The 19,086-nt window shown below is 36.2% G+C and overlaps 1 protein-coding gene across 4 annotated transcripts; it reads right to left on the bottom strand.

The window, feature by feature from the left end:
- Window positions 1-382: 382 nt before the first annotated feature.
- Window positions 383-12,510, bottom strand: LOC121250209 (flowering time control protein FPA-like). 4 transcript variants are annotated; one of them, XM_041149244.1, is made up of 6 exons: window positions 11,970-12,507; window positions 8,810-9,055; window positions 8,105-8,191; window positions 6,821-7,812; window positions 4,597-5,963; window positions 383-889 (listed from the first exon to the last, which is right to left on the bottom strand). In XM_041149244.1, exons 1-5 carry the CDS (start codon window positions 12,255-12,257, stop codon window positions 4,598-4,600), a joined length of 2,979 nt encoding a protein of 992 aa, XP_041005178.1. In that variant the 5' UTR covers window positions 12,258-12,507; the 3' UTR covers window positions 383-889; window position 4,597. The 4 variants fall into 4 exon arrangements, with proteins under 4 accessions (XP_041005178.1, XP_041005185.1, XP_041005170.1 ...); XM_041149251.1 differs by lacking the exon at window positions 383-889 and having other exon boundaries at window positions 3,400-5,718; window positions 5,800-5,963; window positions 11,970-12,509; XM_041149236.1 differs by lacking the exon at window positions 383-889 and having other exon boundaries at window positions 3,400-5,963.
- Window positions 12,511-19,086: the final 6,576 nt, after the last annotated feature.

Genomic DNA, 19,086 nt, shown 5'->3' with positions numbered 1-19,086 from the left:
CATGATTTGATTAAAGTTAATTTTTTTAATTTTAAATCCTACAGATTAAATCTTAACATTTAAATAATGTGGATGGTATGCTCTACATACCTGCTTGAAAATAAAATAACTATTTTCCTATTATATCTTAATCATGCCCACAAACGCAATGCCCCACAACAACTATAGGATCAAAGGAAAGTTTGTTATATTTTATTCAACATTTTACACTTTCATAACAACGATGGTTTTTCCTCATCTCTTATTTTAAAAAAAATATATCATTTGGTTTACAATCATTGTTATCGTATTGTTTAGTGTATACAAATAACATCTCTCTTATTAACAACATCGAAACCCCCAACAGCGTCTCTATAAATGATAAGTTAATAAAAGAGAGAGAGAACCTTCAACTGGATAACTTTAATAACAAATCCGCTCCATCTTTCAAGGGTACGATATTCGAGTGACCAGAAAAAACATAAAAGCTGAAAAAACGAAAGATGTTCAAATGAGTGGCTTTCAAGTTTCAACTAATAACTGGTGAAAAAAGCTTCTCCACATATTGTGAGAGAGAGAGAGAGAGAGAGAGAGAGAGAGAGTAAACTGGTAAAATTAGAAAAAGAAAAAAGGGGCTGGATTGTGAAGCAAACAGAACAACATCACAAAAGGAAAAGGCTATTTAAGTAAGAGACCCTATCGTACAAGTCTGGGGTTCCAAACAGACGTAGAAAAGGTGGAGGAGCCACGTTAACTTGAGAACTAGTACAAGCATCATTCACCAACAATTCATCTTTAAAAACCATTCTCGCTTTGCCATAGCTTCCTCCCTCTTCCTGTCTCATTCCGAATTCCAAACTTACGTAGATGACGATTAAAGCCCATTTCCGAAAAAGGAAAGCACGAGCACCTACACCGTGAAAGGGAACCAAAAAAAGGATGAATAAAAGCAGCAGAGGGCTGTTAGGGAATTTTGGATAGAACAGTCGCTTCAATTCAATATTTCTGATGCCCTTTTTAATATAAAGATTTAAAAAAAAAAAAATGAAAGAATCGAGTGTAAAGCAGCTTGCTTGCACAACCCCATTTGACCAGTTAGACTATTACAGGCATAACTGCTTAATAACTACCTTTATGTATTCTTTATGTATTCTTTTTACTAAGTATTTTCACGAGGGAGGAGGTTGGAGGTTATGTTGTTTAATTTATGGTGCCATGTTTAATAACTACCATAACTAATTACTTTATGGTAAGTATTAATGGTTGCCTGTCTAATAAATTAACAACTAAACAGACCCAGAAAAAATTAAAAAAAAAAAATGTAGAGCGGAGAAAGCGCAGAAGAATGACTCGCGCTGCATTGTCGAAACAACTTTTACCTGATCACGCAGACGGATAAGCCAAATAATCAAGAGGTTCCGAATTATAATTTTAGAAGAACCAACCAACCATACCTAAATACACTACTTTTTTATGCTGTATTTTAGGATCCAGTTTCAACTCAGCAGTCCTATCATCTATTGACGGAAGGAGAAGATATAATAAAAGCAGAAGATATACATGTAGGTCCAATTCAAAAGCCTCGCTTCCACACTTGGGATAGATTAGAAAAACGTCAAATGTTGAAAAGGGTAAGGAGTCGGTTTAAACATATATGATATGTACACGACCACCATTGACATCCCTCCAACCTACGTATCGATTATCGAATGTTCTGCGAACCAAACACAAATTAGAAACACATTTTGATCCCTTTAATTAAACCCAACACGTGAATTAGAAAGCGTTTCATATACATCTTGCACTAGGATCTGGTGTTTCGGATCCATGGTCTTGCGGAGTTGACTCCTTTGAATGACATTTTCTGGACATTAGGTTTTGTCCAGAAAAGTAGACGTAAACCTTAGGAACATAAATTTCATTGGAAACAACAGATCAGTACCACACACACACACTCTGCTCACCCAGTTTTCCAAACTTAAGCTGACATACAGGCCTGTTTCGTGTTGGATGCCATTTTCATTCCCTTGGGAGTTTTCAATATTAGATCGGACGAGATAATCATTAAGATTTTACAGTCTTATCATACTTTTGTTGTGAACCTAGTCACAGAATCATCACTTTTAACATTTCCTCATGATCCATGTCATCTTCGACTTTCAGACATCCTAATGCTGACAAGTTTTTAAGATGGACTGGGAACGGGTCGTAGTAACAATGATTATGAAGAAGAAATAAATATGCAAAGAAGATTGCAAAGATTAAGCTAACCGATTGTGCTAATTCCAAGCAATAGCAACAAGGGGAAAATATGCAAAGAAGATTGCAAAATTAAGCAAACTGATTGTGTTTATCCTAAGCAATGAAGAGCCCGAGTTATTTGCTTAAGTACTAGTGTTTTTTTTTTTTTTTTTTCATAAGAAACTTTATTGATGGAATGAAACTAGACAGCCCATGTACACAAGAAGTATACAGGAAATAAGAAACTCGAGTTATTTGCTTAAGCATCTAGTCAGGGATTGATGGACGATAAGTCGTGCCATAAGTGACACGATGCAATTGATGTCACCACCTTCTTAATTGGGAACACCATTCTAGATATTGAAATTATTGGTATTATAAGTTTCTTTTAAAAGTACAAACCCAACTCATTTTTATGAAGGACCCCATTTCTTGTGCACCGCCATCAGTTAACATGTCTTTCGTTCTTCACTCTATTGCACTTGCACGTTAGTTATACTAAGTTTGCCTCCGGTCCAGAATAATAATCCCTGCATTTCTTTATTACTATTTCATAATATGTAGTATAACGGAGGTCTGAGTTTGAGTTTTGTAGCTGACAAAAAATCGATAAGTTAACCTAAATTGGAGGGTTGACTTCCTCAAGTTCTTTCGTCTTTTTAAGAGAGCTTGTATATCACATTAACACAGGAACCCTTGGTGTAGGCACATATTAGATTTATGGGTAGTGCTACAGGAACCGATTATTCAACCTAAGAATTCAACCGATAAGTTTAAATGTACTTTTTTTATTTTTTTCTTCTTTTTCTTTAATCATTTTTTATATATCTTAAAATATTTTTTAAAAATAGAAAAAAAAATATCAATTCATTAATATTCACTTTCTTAACCATTAAATAAATAAATAAATAAATAAATAAGTCATCGATCACTTTTATTGGTCACTTTTATAGATTCAACTAGCATTTTCCTAGATTTATAACTCGATATTAAGATGTAATCTTTAGGTTCAATCTTCAAAAGTTTTGCGCAAACACTTAAATCATTCATTACAAGATTTATTGTTTATGAACGGCCTCCTTAAAGGGCAAAAAATAGTAGGGTGAAATTCCAGAATCACGTGACACTAATCCACGCTTTCAATAGGCAACCCCAGATCAAAGTTTTGAAGTGGTAAGGTACTGGTGAATATCCATTACTTTGTATTCAAAAATATAAATTTACTAGGCATATCCTAAAATAGTCTTCAAAATTAAGTTCAACGAACTCCACTGAAGTTACATTTCACAGTTACAAATTGACAAATTTTTCTAAATGCTCACCATAAATTCATGTACTAAGTAATCACAGACACATCACAAAAAACGGCTGCATATGTCACACAAAAGCTATAAATTACAGGTATAAGCTACTAGGCACGTGAATGCAATTGCAGCAACTCGATATTGATAAAATATACCAAATAACAGAGAAATATATAACATTCTTCCCAGCAATGATATCTTAAATATTGAAACTAAATGCAATAAAAAAAGCAATTAAAATTTTAATAATAGATATCACCCAACAGCGCTAGAGCAAGGTAGCATAATACTGTATAGCACACTAACCACTCCACGCAATGCTGTGGTCATCTTAAACACACATTTGAGGGGTAAAACACACAGAAAATGCACATTGACCACAAGAACACACCATAAGAACAAAAACCCCACTAAAAATTTATAACAGAAAGAAAAAAAGAGACTATAAGCTCTATGCCTGGCCAGAGAAACTAAGTAAATAAAAGTACTATCTGCATAAAAGAAATAGTCCATGTGGTTTGCTTAACGGCAGATTGGTCCCTAAACTCCAAAATTGAATTTTTTCTCTGTATTTTTGCTATTGATCAAATCACTGAAATCAATCCCCGTCAGCAAAACGCTAGAAATACTATGTCAACACCAATAAGTGTTCAACATGAACATGTAACGTGTATGCCACATGCAGGAAATTTGGAAAAAAGAAAATTTTTTCAATAACAAATTCTTTTTTTATATAAGTAATAACAAATACTTTTTTATAACAATAAAAATGAAAATAAAAATAAAAAAATGATTTTAGAAAATTCGGGGTGGGGGGGAGGAGAGCATATCGATTTGATTTTTCTAGCAAAGGGGTGTCTGAAACCTGACCTAAAACTATGAAGCAAAAAATTAAAATAAAAACTGACCCAAACGTTTATCTTATGCCAAAAAAAAAAAAAAAAAAAGGAAAGGAAATACACAACTTAACTTGGCCAACAAACCACAACCTCTAAACAAGAGCAGATAGAATTTCTCAAAAACATAAAAGATTTATGAATTGAATTATATTACTCGTATAAGGAGGAATTACCTCATTGTTGATTTCCAGACCCTCGTCCTGCCTGGGTGGTCGTTTGCTGCTGCTGCTGCTGTATCTGTTGAAGAAGGCTAGCAGCAAACTGTAGCGTTGACTGGTAGCGCTGGTTCTTATCAACCTCAACATCTGGCGTGCCCTGGGAATTGCCAAAGAGTGCAGATTGAAGCTGCTGCACCTGGCTGGGAAGCTCTGAGCTCACTTTTTCAGCTGGTAACGTTACCGGTTGGGAATGAAGTGAACCGTGAGCCTGCCCAGATGAGGACAAAGGAGCATTTGTTTGCTGAAAATTTGGCAAGCTGTATAACCCAGAAGCCTCCATTCCATGAACCATCCCGTAGCCTCTCTGACCACTGGCAGGAATTTCAAGTTGATACTGGTGTCTCGCTTGGGAAGAAGCAGCAACCTGTCCATTTTGATTCAAAGGCCGAGGCAAAATAGCACCTTGTCGGGGCAGGCTGAAAGAAGAGTCCTGAATTTGGGCACCACCAAGTACCAATGGTGCACTATGGCCTGGTGTGCTTGAGACGAGTGGGTAAGGCTGATACTGAGATAGGTTTTGCATTTGAGGATTAAACTGACTCCTCAACTGTTGCAAAGAATGACCAGTATGGTCAGAAGTTTGATGATCTTGTCTCCAGTCTTGAGATGGGGTCTCTTTATCAGATGCGACTTGAGGTGGAATTGAAGGCCTGACAGAGGATGAGCCTATTTCAGGCTTTGCACTTTCTAAAGCAGAAGACTGTGTGTTTGGAGGCAGTAAGGATGCTAGAGTAGCAATAAGCTCGGGGCTTAATGTTACTCCAGGTTGGGCCACTGCAGTTGCATTATTAGAAGTGTATTCTTGGGGTACTGACAGCATTGCAGGGGACTCATTTGTAACTGGGAAAACTGATTTAGGAGGAAGACTCGATTCCTCATGCAAAACCCTGTTATAATCCATTGGCAAAACTTGTTCCTCCTTTGAAGAGGTTACACCATACTCTGCACGAGAAGGAATCTGCTGTCTGTCTATGTAATGAGATGAGGGGACGGGATGATATGATTGTTGCGGTGTAGATGTTCCAGTAGGAACTTGTTGCGGAAACTTGAGAACCACACCATATAGACGTTCAGGTCCTGCGACTTTCAAAACATTAGTTAAGAAGTCTGATGGAGGTACCAAAAATAAGGTGGTCCCATCATCAAACTTGGCAACACCTGCACGGTTTTTGGCACCCAGGTAGCGAAGGAATTCAGTGTACGAAGCAAAATCATCTTCACTGTCTGGCAAGAAGAAAACAATATCAAACCCAATGGCATCAGCATAGTGTTTTGTGAGCATATCCAATCCCGTTCTGGCTGAGCAATTAACTGCCTCAGGACTGCAAAAGAAAAAAAAAATTCTCACATAAATAAGAGCTACCAGACATGAAATTTTGGTAAAAGCAGTTTGTATCAAGTGAGAAAGAAATCTCTGATTTCCAAAATTGAGGGTGTGAAAATCAGATAGGAAAAGATGCACGTGTTAAAAAAGAAGAAAATTTTAATGTTCCCGAGATATCAGGACAAACAATGAAGGACCAAGAAACTTCTTGTACATTACAGATAAATGCAAGTTATATGTGTGTGTGAGAGACTGACTTGTGAGATAAATAAAACTATAAACACTTCATTTAAAAAAGTTGCAGCCAATTTCATGGGGCCTATAAAGTTCAGAGATAGATTTATGCTCCCACATATTACAACTTCCAAAACTATATAGCACACTAAAAAAAGATATTGGACAAAATACTGTAAAAAAGTGTTTGCAAAAGACACGCCAAGGTACACAGGATGTATACAAGAGAATTGCCTATTTAGATACAACCATTTAAAATCTAACTGAAGCACTTGTCAAAAAAAAAAATCTAACTGAAGCATCTCAAATTCCAAAAAGATCTCTCAGGTTCTAAAATAATGTGCATCATCAAATACTTAGGGGTGAGCAAGGTGAGAAATCGAATAAGTAGAAACTACTAGCACAATATCCTAAACTTTTTTTTTTTTTTATAGGTAAACGATTATATTATATTAATGAGAATAGGCTTAGCCCAGGTACACAGGGCGTATACAAGAGTTAACACCTATCTAAGAAGAAGGGAGGGAAACAAGAGAATCATGAAAATCTAGGCAAAGTATCCTAAACAAAGACATAAATGACGCCAAAGACTGAAAACTAGAAAAGGGAAAGTATACTCACATCCCAGTCTCTATTCCTTTTCCTATAGGCACACAACGGGCTTGACAAACAGGTGTTCCCCCCTTAGCAATAATACCACGCCATATGTAATCATTCTCAACATGACCCCGACCAGGTCCCCCAGCCATGAGCCTGGCACCAACAGGACTAAGGCTGCTCTTCCCTTGAACATTTGCAAAATTATTAGAGGCACCTCCATCAGTTACTGGACCAAGCCCATATGATTGATCCATCGCAAGCCCACGGTCATCAATCCTTCTCAAAGGAAAAGAAACATCATCAATGGGCAAAGCTTCATCTATCCTTGACCTCTTAGAATCTGTCTGAAACTGATTTATGTCAAATACATCCCAAGCACCAGATGCAGATCTTGTGGACGGTCTAATACCTGGTGCAGGAGAAGGGAGCATCCCAGGTGCAGGAGATGGCCTTTTCCAGTTTGAACCCATCACATTTTTCGGATTAGCATCCTGAAAATTAGGATGAGAGGCCAAATCATCAAATTCTGGGCCTGAAAATGGAGGTTCAAGACTACCTTGACGATCAAATGGCCTCACTGGCAAAGTTTGTAATGGTCCAGGAAAATTATTTGATGCCACAGGACGATTATGACCAAACATATCCACCTGTGCAGGTCGAAATGGAGGTTCATTAAGAAATATCTCTGGCCTTGGCCCTTTAGTGGCAGGATACAAACCAGGGTAATCTTTGCCAGGTGCCAGGTCACTGCTCGAAAACATAATGGTTATTCGAGGATCGTTAAAAAGCCGGCCTTGCAACCCCTCCTTTGCACGCCGGGCTTCATCCACACTCCTAAATTCCACAAAGGAATAGTGTCTTGAAGGAAAACTCTTAATTCTTTCAATTTCACCAAATAAAATCATGGCATTATGGAGCATTTGTTCATCAATCTGAACAGAAGGAGGGTAACCTATCCACAAAACATTACTGGGCTGTCCATCTCCTTTTCGCCCCCCAGAAGATTGAGGATGCTGCAACATGACAACACATATTTAGAAAAAGTAACCCAATTGAAAAGGTGGGTGCAATAGAAAACACCTGCAATTCTAAAAGAAGATTACTATCTACTGTCAAGATACCTCCCACAAAACCACTGACAGTTCCAACTTAACAAGTGATTTAGTCCACCACTGAGTGGTTTACTAGATCTCATGTGACGCAATCAGTCAACACAATTCCTCAGAGACACATGGCCTCAAAGGCATCATAAATAAAGAAAACTCAACTAATTTAGCATGACAGAATTCTCAGGTTGAAACTCACCAGTTGCCTTTTAGGACCTAAATGGGAATCAGCAGGTACCATGCTTCTGCCCAGAAACTGCCCATCTCTGGAGTCAAGCCACTGTTCCTGTTGGCATAAACATATGAGCTCATTTCAGAATGACATCAAAAGAAAAGAGAAATCACAATTATGGTGGTAAAAAAACCGTGAAACCAAACTGATCAACCAAACCAGACCGGCCAGTTCGGTCCGGTTCTATTTAAGATTCGGCCAGCTTTGGTTTATAGTTTCAGGATTTTAAACATTTCAGTTTAATTCTGGTTTTGAGTTCTTTTAACCTTCATGCAAGTAAGTGCATGCTTGAATAGGAGACTTTTGTCTACAGGAGATTAATTTTTGGTATACAGTAAAAGTTTTTTCCATACTTCTTCCCAAACATACAAAACCGTCGGCTCAACATATTTCACACTTCTTGATTAAAATTATATTATTTTAATATAAAAACACATCAATTTACGGTGGGACCCACACTTTCAAAAACAGATAAAGCTTTTCATCTCAACTCCATTTCTTCACTATTCATCAAAAACTTCCCAACTTTTAAAATCCAAGCATCACAACTAAGCAACTCTTTTCAAGTTCTGTGCCAACTCGAAAAACCTCACACAATGGCAGCTATCATAATGAATCTCGTTAATACTACAATATCTCAAAAATACAATAAAGTAACTAAATAAGACTTACTCTTCTTGAGGGCTGTGACCGAAGGAAATCCACACGTATCTGGTCACCACCTAAACGCTTCCCATTCATATTTCTCATGGCTTGGGAAGCATCTTCCAATCTAAGGTATTCAACAAATGCAGTATTGCGGTCTCTAAGGAACTTAAAATCCTCAATTTTACCAAAATTATGAAATTCTTCTTCCAAATCTTCCTTTGAAACCGTTGGGCTAATTCCACCGACCCATAGACTCTTACAAGGTTTTGCCTGCAAAGCAGGATTTTGTAAGATATTTACAAACATCACAGGATTGCATGTTTCAATTGCTAGGCATTTAGAAAACTTAGAGAGAAACAAAATACTATATATGAGGAAAAAAGATCAAATTGGTGTCAAAAGAAAATCATACTACTTGCTCCAGAGGGAAAGAAACTAGTATTACTAATCTGTGAGCAACTAACGTCATGCTTTAATCAGCCTGTGCAGGCAGATGCACATATCTTTTAGAGATAAAGATGCCTAATACATCAGGTCAAACATCAAGACCATGGAGGCGAATGAATAAGAAAATTAATGTGCAAGGTAAAGACGCATCTAGGGGTTCAAGTGTTGCTATTTCTAAAGAAGTATGATGAAAATATGCACAAATGATCTCATTAATGGTAACTTGCAGATGTCTTACAATCACCAAAGGTAAAATTATATACAAACATTCTCAGGCCTGACTAGAGTGGATGCAGATCTAATAGAGACTCTGAATAAACAGGTTTGAACTTAGCAAAACAACAAAGGATAACCAGGCTTGTGGAAAATAAATTGTTTACAGGCCTTTATTCCACAATCAAGATACCTCATAGATACAACTCTTGCAAGCATTCTTTCAAGTTGAAAAAGGATGCTCCCAATATATAGATCGTGCCACGTAAAGAAAAGATATTGCATTCATATTTAAGAATTCTTCTTATTGGTTCAGCATAATTGAAGAATTCTCAGCTTTTGCACTAGGGTTAAATGTAATTTAACACTTCCTCAAAGTTTTTTATTTTTTATTTTTTTATTTTAAGAGGGGTGGGGGCATTAAGTAAGCTCTTTTTCAGTCTCATTTGGTGGGTAGCAAAAGACTTATGCAACGAGATCATGTTTTTTGTTACAATGGCAAGAATAATTATAGGCATCAAAGTGAAGTACAGTAAAAGGTATGATAAACTCAAAAGCCAGCATGGAGCCTTTTAATGGAAGGAATCTTATAAGCTCAAGACTGAATTTGAAACGCAAGGCTCAAACAAAGGTACTTAAGTCAGAAATAAAACTATCTGTATAGCCTTAAACCCATTATTCATGAACAAGCTAACAAGAAGTTTACATCATCTTTAACTATCAAAAAAAAAGAAAGAAGTTTACATCATCTTTCCTTGCTACATTCCTTCTCTGACTAAGTAATTATCAGGTAACAACCTAAAGTACAGTCACATGATACTTCCATCTTATAATAGAATGCCATGTTTTTTAAAATAAATGTTTAAATAAGCAATTTAAATGACTTGACGTCACATGATAAAACATGAGTATCATATCATCGTCTCCAAATAAAGTACAAATCAGTGGTTGGACCCCAATATCGAAAATTTAGAAAAAGCAGAGCAAGCACAACTTAATTCAAGAAATAAAAAAGCTTAACTTAATAAAGTTAAGATTCATGTGGCTGGCTAGAAATTTAAAGAAAACATTTTTCTTATTGCCACTAGTTGTCCAAACAAAGTTTCAACTGAGTAATGATACGTGTACTTATAATTTTACTTACAATTTAACGTATAAGACTCATTTTGTCGGTTTTCTTTTGAAATTCAAACTTTTCTACATATCAATAGCTGACACATGAAGAAGTAAGTTTTTCTTAAATACAGTTAGCATTTTTCTTACAACTAATCCCGAAATTGACCAGGCCTTCGGTAAGGAATTTCCCGCAGGTATATCTCGAATAATTCAAGAAAAATTATCTTAGTTTGATGTCCTCAAGAATTGAATGGGCAGTGTCAAACCCAACACGTCCGGTTTATACCGTTGCATAGCACTGATCAGCAGACCATACAGAAATTCATGTTCTTCTATTTTAGTCTATTTACTTGAGGGAACGTTTTGCCTTGATTTGATCCTCACATCCTCATTTGAGTGCACCATCTCTACATCCTAGGGTTTGCATAATCAGATAAAAAAAAGTCATTCTATTTATTGCTTTCATTGACTTAGAAAAAGGGTAGCAAACTCACATCAGGAACTTCCTTCAAAAAACTATCTCAGGGATGAAACCTGGTTCATGGCAGGAAAAGTTTAGGTCATCAACCAATCCTTGCCAAGTTTCAACTTCCTGCATCGGTCCATGCTAGCTAAGAACTACTGATTATTGCAGTTCAAATTTGAAATCTCAGCCGTTTCGATTAGCACATTTTAATGAGCCTAACCATTAAGTAGCAAACGTACTGCATAATTCACACGAACGTTTGGCATCCTCTTGTTCTCGGGCTTCACTGGGAATCATTTGTGAAACTTAGTGCTATCAACTAATACTACAATAAATAAGACAGACGTCTCCCAATTCATTATGATCCACAATTGATATGAAGATATTGTCGAATTACTCCCAACCATAGAAGACGGATTGTGAGAAGCATGAGCCACCTTCGATTGGCGTACTTCCATGTAAAGTTCAAACATCTAGCTTGTTCCTAAATCTCGATCGTAATTTGATAGTTCGAACTCGAAGTCGCATAAACCAAAAATGTTTCGGTAATTGAGACAGGTAAAACTCACGTTTCCTGCCTCGAATAACCCGCAAATTGATTTTACTAGTTTTCTTTTACTTTCTTTTCTTTCCGCTTTTGGTTTAAAACCAACTCACGCTTCATTTCTTATGTAATTTTTAAATAAAAGTGCAGTTTTGATCCCAGTAAATGCATCAAAAAATTGAATTGAACCTAATTTCCTGGTTACCCAATTATCATTTACCCCAAAACCATTATTCTTTTAGGGATCTGAGAACGAATCTCGGGATTGAAAGTTGAAACGCACAAAAATGCACAAATTATGATTTTAAACAAATTAAATTACAAGAACTCACAAGTCCATAAAGAAAAAAATAGCAAAAGCCAAATAAATCTAACGAGACCCAGAGATCAGAACAAACCGGACGAGCAAACTCGATCTTAACCGGGTTACCGCGCAGCTCGACCCCTTGTAAAGCTTCCTTGGCAGCCTTGGCGTCCTCGATATGCTTGAAGAAGACGAAGGCGTAGCTCCGCAACGAGTAGGTGGTGACGCTGTCGAGCGCACCGTACCTGGCGAACAGGTTCATGAGATCCGAGTCGGTGACGTCGCTCGCCAGGTTACCCACCCATAAATTGTTGGACGGCGTCTCCGACTCGTCGGAGTCGGCGTTCCTTACCGGCCTGCCAGATTTGATCGGAGGCGGCATTGCGACCGAAAATCCTCGAAACAAGATTAGGATTCGGTGAAGAAAGAAAGAGGGAGACAACTAGATTAGGGTCTGGGGAAGAGATTTGAGAATGATATGAGATAATTAGAAACAGGAGTAGAACCCTAGAAAACTTGGGAACGAGAGGCAGTTAGAAATTCATGAGAGAGTAAGAGACATTTGAGCATTCATCCACGCGTAAGGCTTTGTGGTGCGGTTTGTATACGGTTAGTTTCCTACGTTCCTGACTTCCTGGGTGTCATGAAGGGCCACGTCACTTGACGCTTGTGAGAGTCGGCATGTGCTTGTTTAGGGCCGGCCTAACCAATGATAGTCAAGCAAAATATTTTTAACAGAGAAAAATTTTGTTCATCATTTCCACGTATTATATATATCATATTTTTTTCTCCTATTAAATATATGTTATATGGATAATAAGTAGAAAATTTTAATTAGTTTAAAAATAATAAAATCAACAAAAATTAAAAAAAATAAAAATAAATAAAAAAATATAATATGTGATGTGTGGTGTTTGAAAATGATGAGTATCAAAGCTCTTTAACAAAATATATTTTAGAAAATAGTAATTTTACATACAACCGTGAAGTGCGTAATGCCGCATAATCGTTTTAAAAAAAAAGTAGGGTCTACTATTAAAAAATTAATTTTTTTCATGTGGGTCTCATATTTTTATTACTTTTTTCAAAATGATTAGGCAGCGGTTGCATAATTCACGGTTGCAAATATTTTTTCTCTTTAAAAAATACGCTATGTCGCCTTGATTCTTTCAATTTGATAACTCATATATTTTCTTTTTTAATATTTTTAATTAATAGTTAAAGAAGTGACTATTAGTATATTAGTATGTTTTATACTTTAAAAATGTTAAAAAAATGTTTGAAAGAAAAAGTTTAAAAAAAAAAAATGCAATTTGCACTAAAAGACACACCTAGTGGTCAAACCTGAGCGGCATAGTAGCACTACCCATATATTTTACAATAGAGAAAAGATATTTGCAACCGTGAATTGTGCAACCACCACGTAATCACTTTGAAAAAAGTGAATAAAATATGGGACCCATATGAAAAAAATTAATTTTTTAATAGTGAACCCCACTCTTTTTCAAAACGATTTCGCGGCGTTTACGCATATTACAGTTGTACATAGAATTACTTTTTACAATAATATTTTAAGATAGAGTATTTTTATAAAGAGAAATGATATTTGCAGTCATAGAGTGCCTAAGCGCCGCCGTTCACTCATTTCGAAAAAAATTGAGTAAATATGAGACTCACATGAAAAAATTAATTTTTTAATAGTGGACCTTACTCTTTTTCAAAAGAATTGTGCGGCACTTACATAGTTAATGACTGTATCTAGCATATTACTCTTTTATAAAATGATGTCACTTTTTCGAAAAGAGTAATGCTACATATAGTCATGGAGTGCGCAAGTACCGTGCAGTCGCTTTAAAAAAAGTGGGGTCTACTATTAAAAAATTAATTTATTTTCATGTGGATCCCTTATTTATTCACTTTTTTCAAAGCGACTGTACGACGCTTGTGCACTCACGACTGTAAGTATCATTTTTCTTTCGGAAATTTATCTTCTAAATTAGATTATGCTACATGGACGGTGTGTGGTGTAAAGACGTTCAAATAGAATTATTCTAATTTTATAAGTTATTTTATAAAAATGAATAATACTGAGTACAAGTCTTAAATAGACAATTCACATGCATGTCTTTGTAAAAAGTGGATCCCACTAAAAAAATAGATTTTTTTTCACTATTCATTTTTATATATGAAAACTGTGGTTTGTAAATGGAGAATAGATTCTAGAATTAAATTTGATAAAGTATATAAATATAATGTCATATCTTCCAATTAAAAATTTGGTGCTATAACTTTTAATTGTGTATCTATAGTTTGCATTGAAAAAGTCAAAGTATTGGATCTGGTTGATGGAAGCCCAAAGCTTTACTTGTCTTCTTATATGTGCCCTAATCTCATTTCAATTACGTGCTTTAGGTAAAATTTTCATATTCTTATCATATTATATTTGATCTTTTCTTTTAAGCTTGTGTCTTGTTGTGTTTCTTCCAACTTCCTGTGGATTGACGCCCTGAAGTATACTATAACACTGCGTACTACTTTGGGCGTAATCAGTACTGATGCACAAAGTCACTCACCATCGTGCTCGATCGCACATAATTCTTGAAAATTTTATTCATGCTCTCGCTCCTCTAGGTGGTTGACATACTGACACAAAATGTGGTTCGCAACTAAGCCAAAACCCACTTCTCCCTTCGGTTGTAAAGATTTTGCGGCCAATTATTACGTACTAAACCATACTTCACTAGTATTAAAACTCATTCCTCCTCGAACTCATCAAATGTTACTGTATCATGGATACAATGATGAAACTCTTTTTGAAAGTCTAGAAACTTGTTATAGACATGTGCCAAATGTTCTAGAAATTTTTGTAAAATATGCTACAAGCACAATCGGTGAGTTGTATTTGGGAGTACCTCTGCAATGGCCTTGGTCATGGCTTTGTCATCATTAGTAATAATGGTTGAAGAGGCATGCCCAAGCATTGCTTCCTCTCAGTAACCATATATAGGATTCAGCTGTCTCATTAACTAACAACGTACAACCAAACTTTATGGTTTGGTGATGATGATTAACTCCTGAGAACGGCACAAATGACATCTTATAAACATTTGTGAGGTACGTTGCATCAAACGTGAAAACATCTCCGAAATATTGATATGCAGACTTTGATCTTGCATCTGCCCAAAACAGCTTCTCATACACTCATTCTCATTGACCTGCATGGAGCACACAAACTCAGGTTCTTTATATTGTCGTTCAAGAAAGTATACATATAACATTTGTGCATCTCCCTCTTCAAATAATTTTCTTCTTTTATTTCACAAATAATTTTCGACGTCCTTTCCAATACAATCAATGTTAAAATCACCATCTGTTTCTTTATTTAACACCGACATTATCTTCCTTGTCAGTACACCAGACTCATTCAAAGTGAGAATTATTTTTTTTGTACGTGCGTCACTCCTCTATGTTCACGAAGCGTACTGATACTTTTTGGTGTAAGTAGCTCATGATTGTGTTCAAGTATGAACTTTCATACTATCCATCTTTCACCATCCTTTATACACATGGTAGATTTACACTCAATCTTCGTTTCAGCGGGTTCGAAAATTTTTCTTTCTTTTTGTTTGAGACTTTCACACCTAAATCATTTTCTTATACAAACATAGTGTACTCCAATTAATTTTATGTCCCCTCTCAATAATTGCGTATGGTTGGTCCTCATTGCAAAAAGTTTTCCTCTTGCATACGCCTTGTAAAATGCTTGGGCGTCCTCAACTTCATCAAAGTCATTCCTAACGAATGGTTCAAAAAGTCCACTACTAGAAGTGGAAATGAAATTGACTCTATCTCCATCTTCCATATTCACTCCATCTCCATATTCATCTCCCAAATTCACGTCATCTCCCACATTTACATCACATTGATCTTCCACAGTTTCATCATTTACAACTTGTGGATAGTTTCTAGTCGTTAGTAACTCAACATCATCACTATCCGAATTTCACCCAAAATCCTTCATCCCAACATAAAACAATGTAATCAATAAAAGATCAATCAGTCCCTAAAAAAACTATAATTTTATCAGATTACTATTAAAACAGCTACAGGTCGCCACTGAACATACTTCAATTTCATCAATTCATAGTCCATTCATGAGTTCTCTAAAATTATTCATGAGTTGCTCAACTATTCAAACAGCTACAGCTTGCCACTGAACATTTTGACATTCTTGTAAATGACATTATTTAGGATGTGGGAAAGTGAGGATGTCAAACTTTTTAGTGCCATTAGATAGATGAAGTAATATTTTCTCCACTTTTTTGAAGTTGGAAGGAAAAGAAAGTGCTATCAGAGGTATAGAATTCAAAAATCCACCCCCCCCCCCCACCCCACCCCCTGTTTTCAGCCTATATTTTTACCATTTAAATTGAGGCTTAGGGGTAATAGTTGAGCAACTACTTGTTGCCTCAGAGGCAGATGGTAAATGGATGGTGTGGGTTTGGAATATGTTTTATGTATTCAATTGCATGAACAACAAATGGTGATGCCCGGGCATCGTGCAAACTTACAGAAGGAGCAAAACCGTTACATAAAAATCTAAATAGACAAAGCTTACATTTATATAACTTAGTATTTTGAACCAGCAACAAGCACAAACAAATTTTTCATTCTAGATTACAACTGGAAGCTAGAGAATAACAAAACACAGACCATAATTTTGACTGGTTGGTTATTGTGCGGACAATGGGAAATCAAAGCCAAAAACCCTACAATAAAACACAAATCATTACAAATTAGGGATTACAAAAATTAAGGATTACAAAGAATTAGGGATTAGAGAAAATAACCCATCCATCGACGTGAACTACCCAGGTATTGACGACCTCGAGGGTGAAGTTGCAGGTCTTGATTTTGGGTTCGTTTTCATGAGGGAGAGAGAGAGAGAGAGAGAGGTTCGGGATTTTGAGTTAGGGTTTTCGTGAGAGAGAGGGAAGGAGAGAGAGAGAGAGAGAGAGAGGGGGGAGAGGGACGAAGAGACTCGAGAAGGAGAGGGATAGGTCTGTGGAGAGTGAGTTCGAGCGGGAAGGGGAGAGAAGCAGAGTTGATCCCCTGCTATGCGTCGCCCACGGTTTCTTGAGGAACCTTTACGTGGCGGCTCCCTGCTCGTCTCCAATAACAGCTCCTTATAGGAGACACTGGCTCGAAGGGTTTTTGTTTCATTAAATCTCTATAATGAAATACGTACATTTTTATATTTGTGTGTGTGTGTGTGTATTTAGAGAAACATATAAAGATATTTCTAAAATGGTACACTAGTACATATCAGTATTGAAATATTCCATTTCAATACCTCAACTGAAATAGTTACCGAAATGGAATTCTTCAAAACTTTGAACAAACACACCGTTTGAACTTTCTATTTTGCTGATTCTATTAACATGCTTTCTATGCCTTGCACATAGATGAAAATACTTGGTACATCTGTCCCCATTTGTCAACCAGTGCTCCTTTGTCCTTTGCCACTTCAAATCTTCATCTAACAAGCCACTCAATTATTCTTGAGCTTCCTTAATAAACAACAACAGTTGAGAACTTTGCAAGAGAATAGGTGCAATGAGAATATAGTAGCGAGAATTCTCTATACTCCAACCTCTAAGCTCGTCTTACGGTAACTTAACATATGTTTCACCATGTCTAAATGATCTGTTTGATAGACATGCTATACCCTAATCTCATAAGTTTAAACTGATAAAAAGATGTAGATTTTATTATTTAATTTATGTCTTAAAACTCCTCCTTACGTGTGAATCCAACACGTGAAATATTTAAATAAATAGGATAGAGTGTAGAGTCAGGGTTCGAACTTAGATTCTTTATTCTGATACCATGTGAAATCATTACTTCTCCTAAAAACTTAAGCTGATGAAAATAGTATATTTTATTATTTAATATACATAATAACAATGAAGAAAATATCTTATCTATTATTGCACTAAATAAATCTTTGCTGATTCCAACCCAGGTCACTCGAGCAACAATTTCCGAAGACAGCTTGAAGCTCCACCATTTGTTATTAATATCTCAGATTTCCACCCTTTTTTTCTCAATTGATCTAAGACTCGTTAAAATCACCCATATGCATCCATGGTGGTTGAACTTTCATTGTGGGTAAGTCTTAGTAGATCCTAACTTTATTCTCTTGTTCGTTTCCAAGTGGCCATAGAAACTAGTGAACAACCATTTAAATGAGGCCCCTTTATGCAGAACTTCGATATGTATGTGATTGCTCAAAAAATTAATCAGATTAACCTCCACTTCCCAACCCTAGAAAAGAGCCACACCATCAGTACTTCTACCTCTACTGCCTATTGCTATAAAGCCTTCAGACTTGAGTTTTTGTTGTAAACCTTCAACTCTACCGTGCTGTATAAAATAGAAAACAAGACACTGCGTATTGATGGAAAACTTTCCTCAGATTGTATTGATTTGATCAGTGTAATATATACATAAGCTTGAGTCCTATTTTAGGAAATAATACAAAATCTAAGATTTGAAAATGTACAACTGTTACAGAAGGAAAGAATAAAAACGTAACGTATGAATTAAATTCTCTTTGAGAAAGGGTAAGGATCTCGACATTAACTTGGTTGCTGTGATCTCGGTTTGATGCTCTGTTTTTCAGCACTATCATTCTCTTTAATACGCTCCTGCAAGATTTGGCTGCCATCAGCAAGACCAATCTTGTTCCTTAGATATTCAGTGCGCTGCTTTGAGAGTGGTTTTGTCAGGAGATCTGCAAGTTGGTCTTCAGTGTGAACATGACTAACTTTAAGGATGCATTTTTGAACCAAGTCACGCACAAAGTGCAAGTCAATCTAAATGTGTTTCATTCTTGAATGTTGGACTGGATTGTAACTTAACTGAGTTGCACCAAGATTATCACAAAGGAGCATAGGCATGTCCTTGAGAGAAAAACCAAGTTCTTGAAAGAGAACTAACAACCACATGGTTTCCAAAGCTGCATTTGTGAGGGCACGATATTCTGCTTCTGTTGAGGAGCGTGCAATAACTTTTTATTTTTTTGAACTCCATAAAATGGGATTTGATCCAAGAAAAGTGACATATGCTGAAGTTGAAGTGCGATCATCTTTGTTGCCTGCCCAGTCAGCATCACTATAAGTTGTTAAGCAAGGAGTAGCTGTTTTTCT

The sequence above is a fragment of the Juglans microcarpa x Juglans regia genome, chromosome 1D, assembly GCF_004785595.1.
Source record: "Juglans microcarpa x Juglans regia isolate MS1-56 chromosome 1D, Jm3101_v1.0, whole genome shotgun sequence".
In the NCBI taxonomy this organism is placed as follows: Eukaryota; Viridiplantae; Streptophyta; class Magnoliopsida; order Fagales; family Juglandaceae; genus Juglans; species Juglans microcarpa x Juglans regia.
This window is presented reverse-complemented; position numbering and strand designations above follow the sequence as displayed.

Coding starts and splice junctions, on each gene's coding strand:
- LOC121250209 (XM_041149244.1), bottom strand. CDS start 12,257: ATGCCGCCTCCGATCAAATCTGGCAGGCCGGTAAGGAACGCCGACTCC. Junction 8,192..8,809: donor GGTCACAGCCCTCAAGAAGA/GTAAGTCTTATT, acceptor TTATGCCAACAG/GAACAGTGGCTTGACTCCAG. Junction 7,813..8,104: donor TAGGTCCTAAAAGGCAACTG/GTGAGTTTCAAC, acceptor GTCATGTTGCAG/CATCCTCAATCTTCTGGGGG.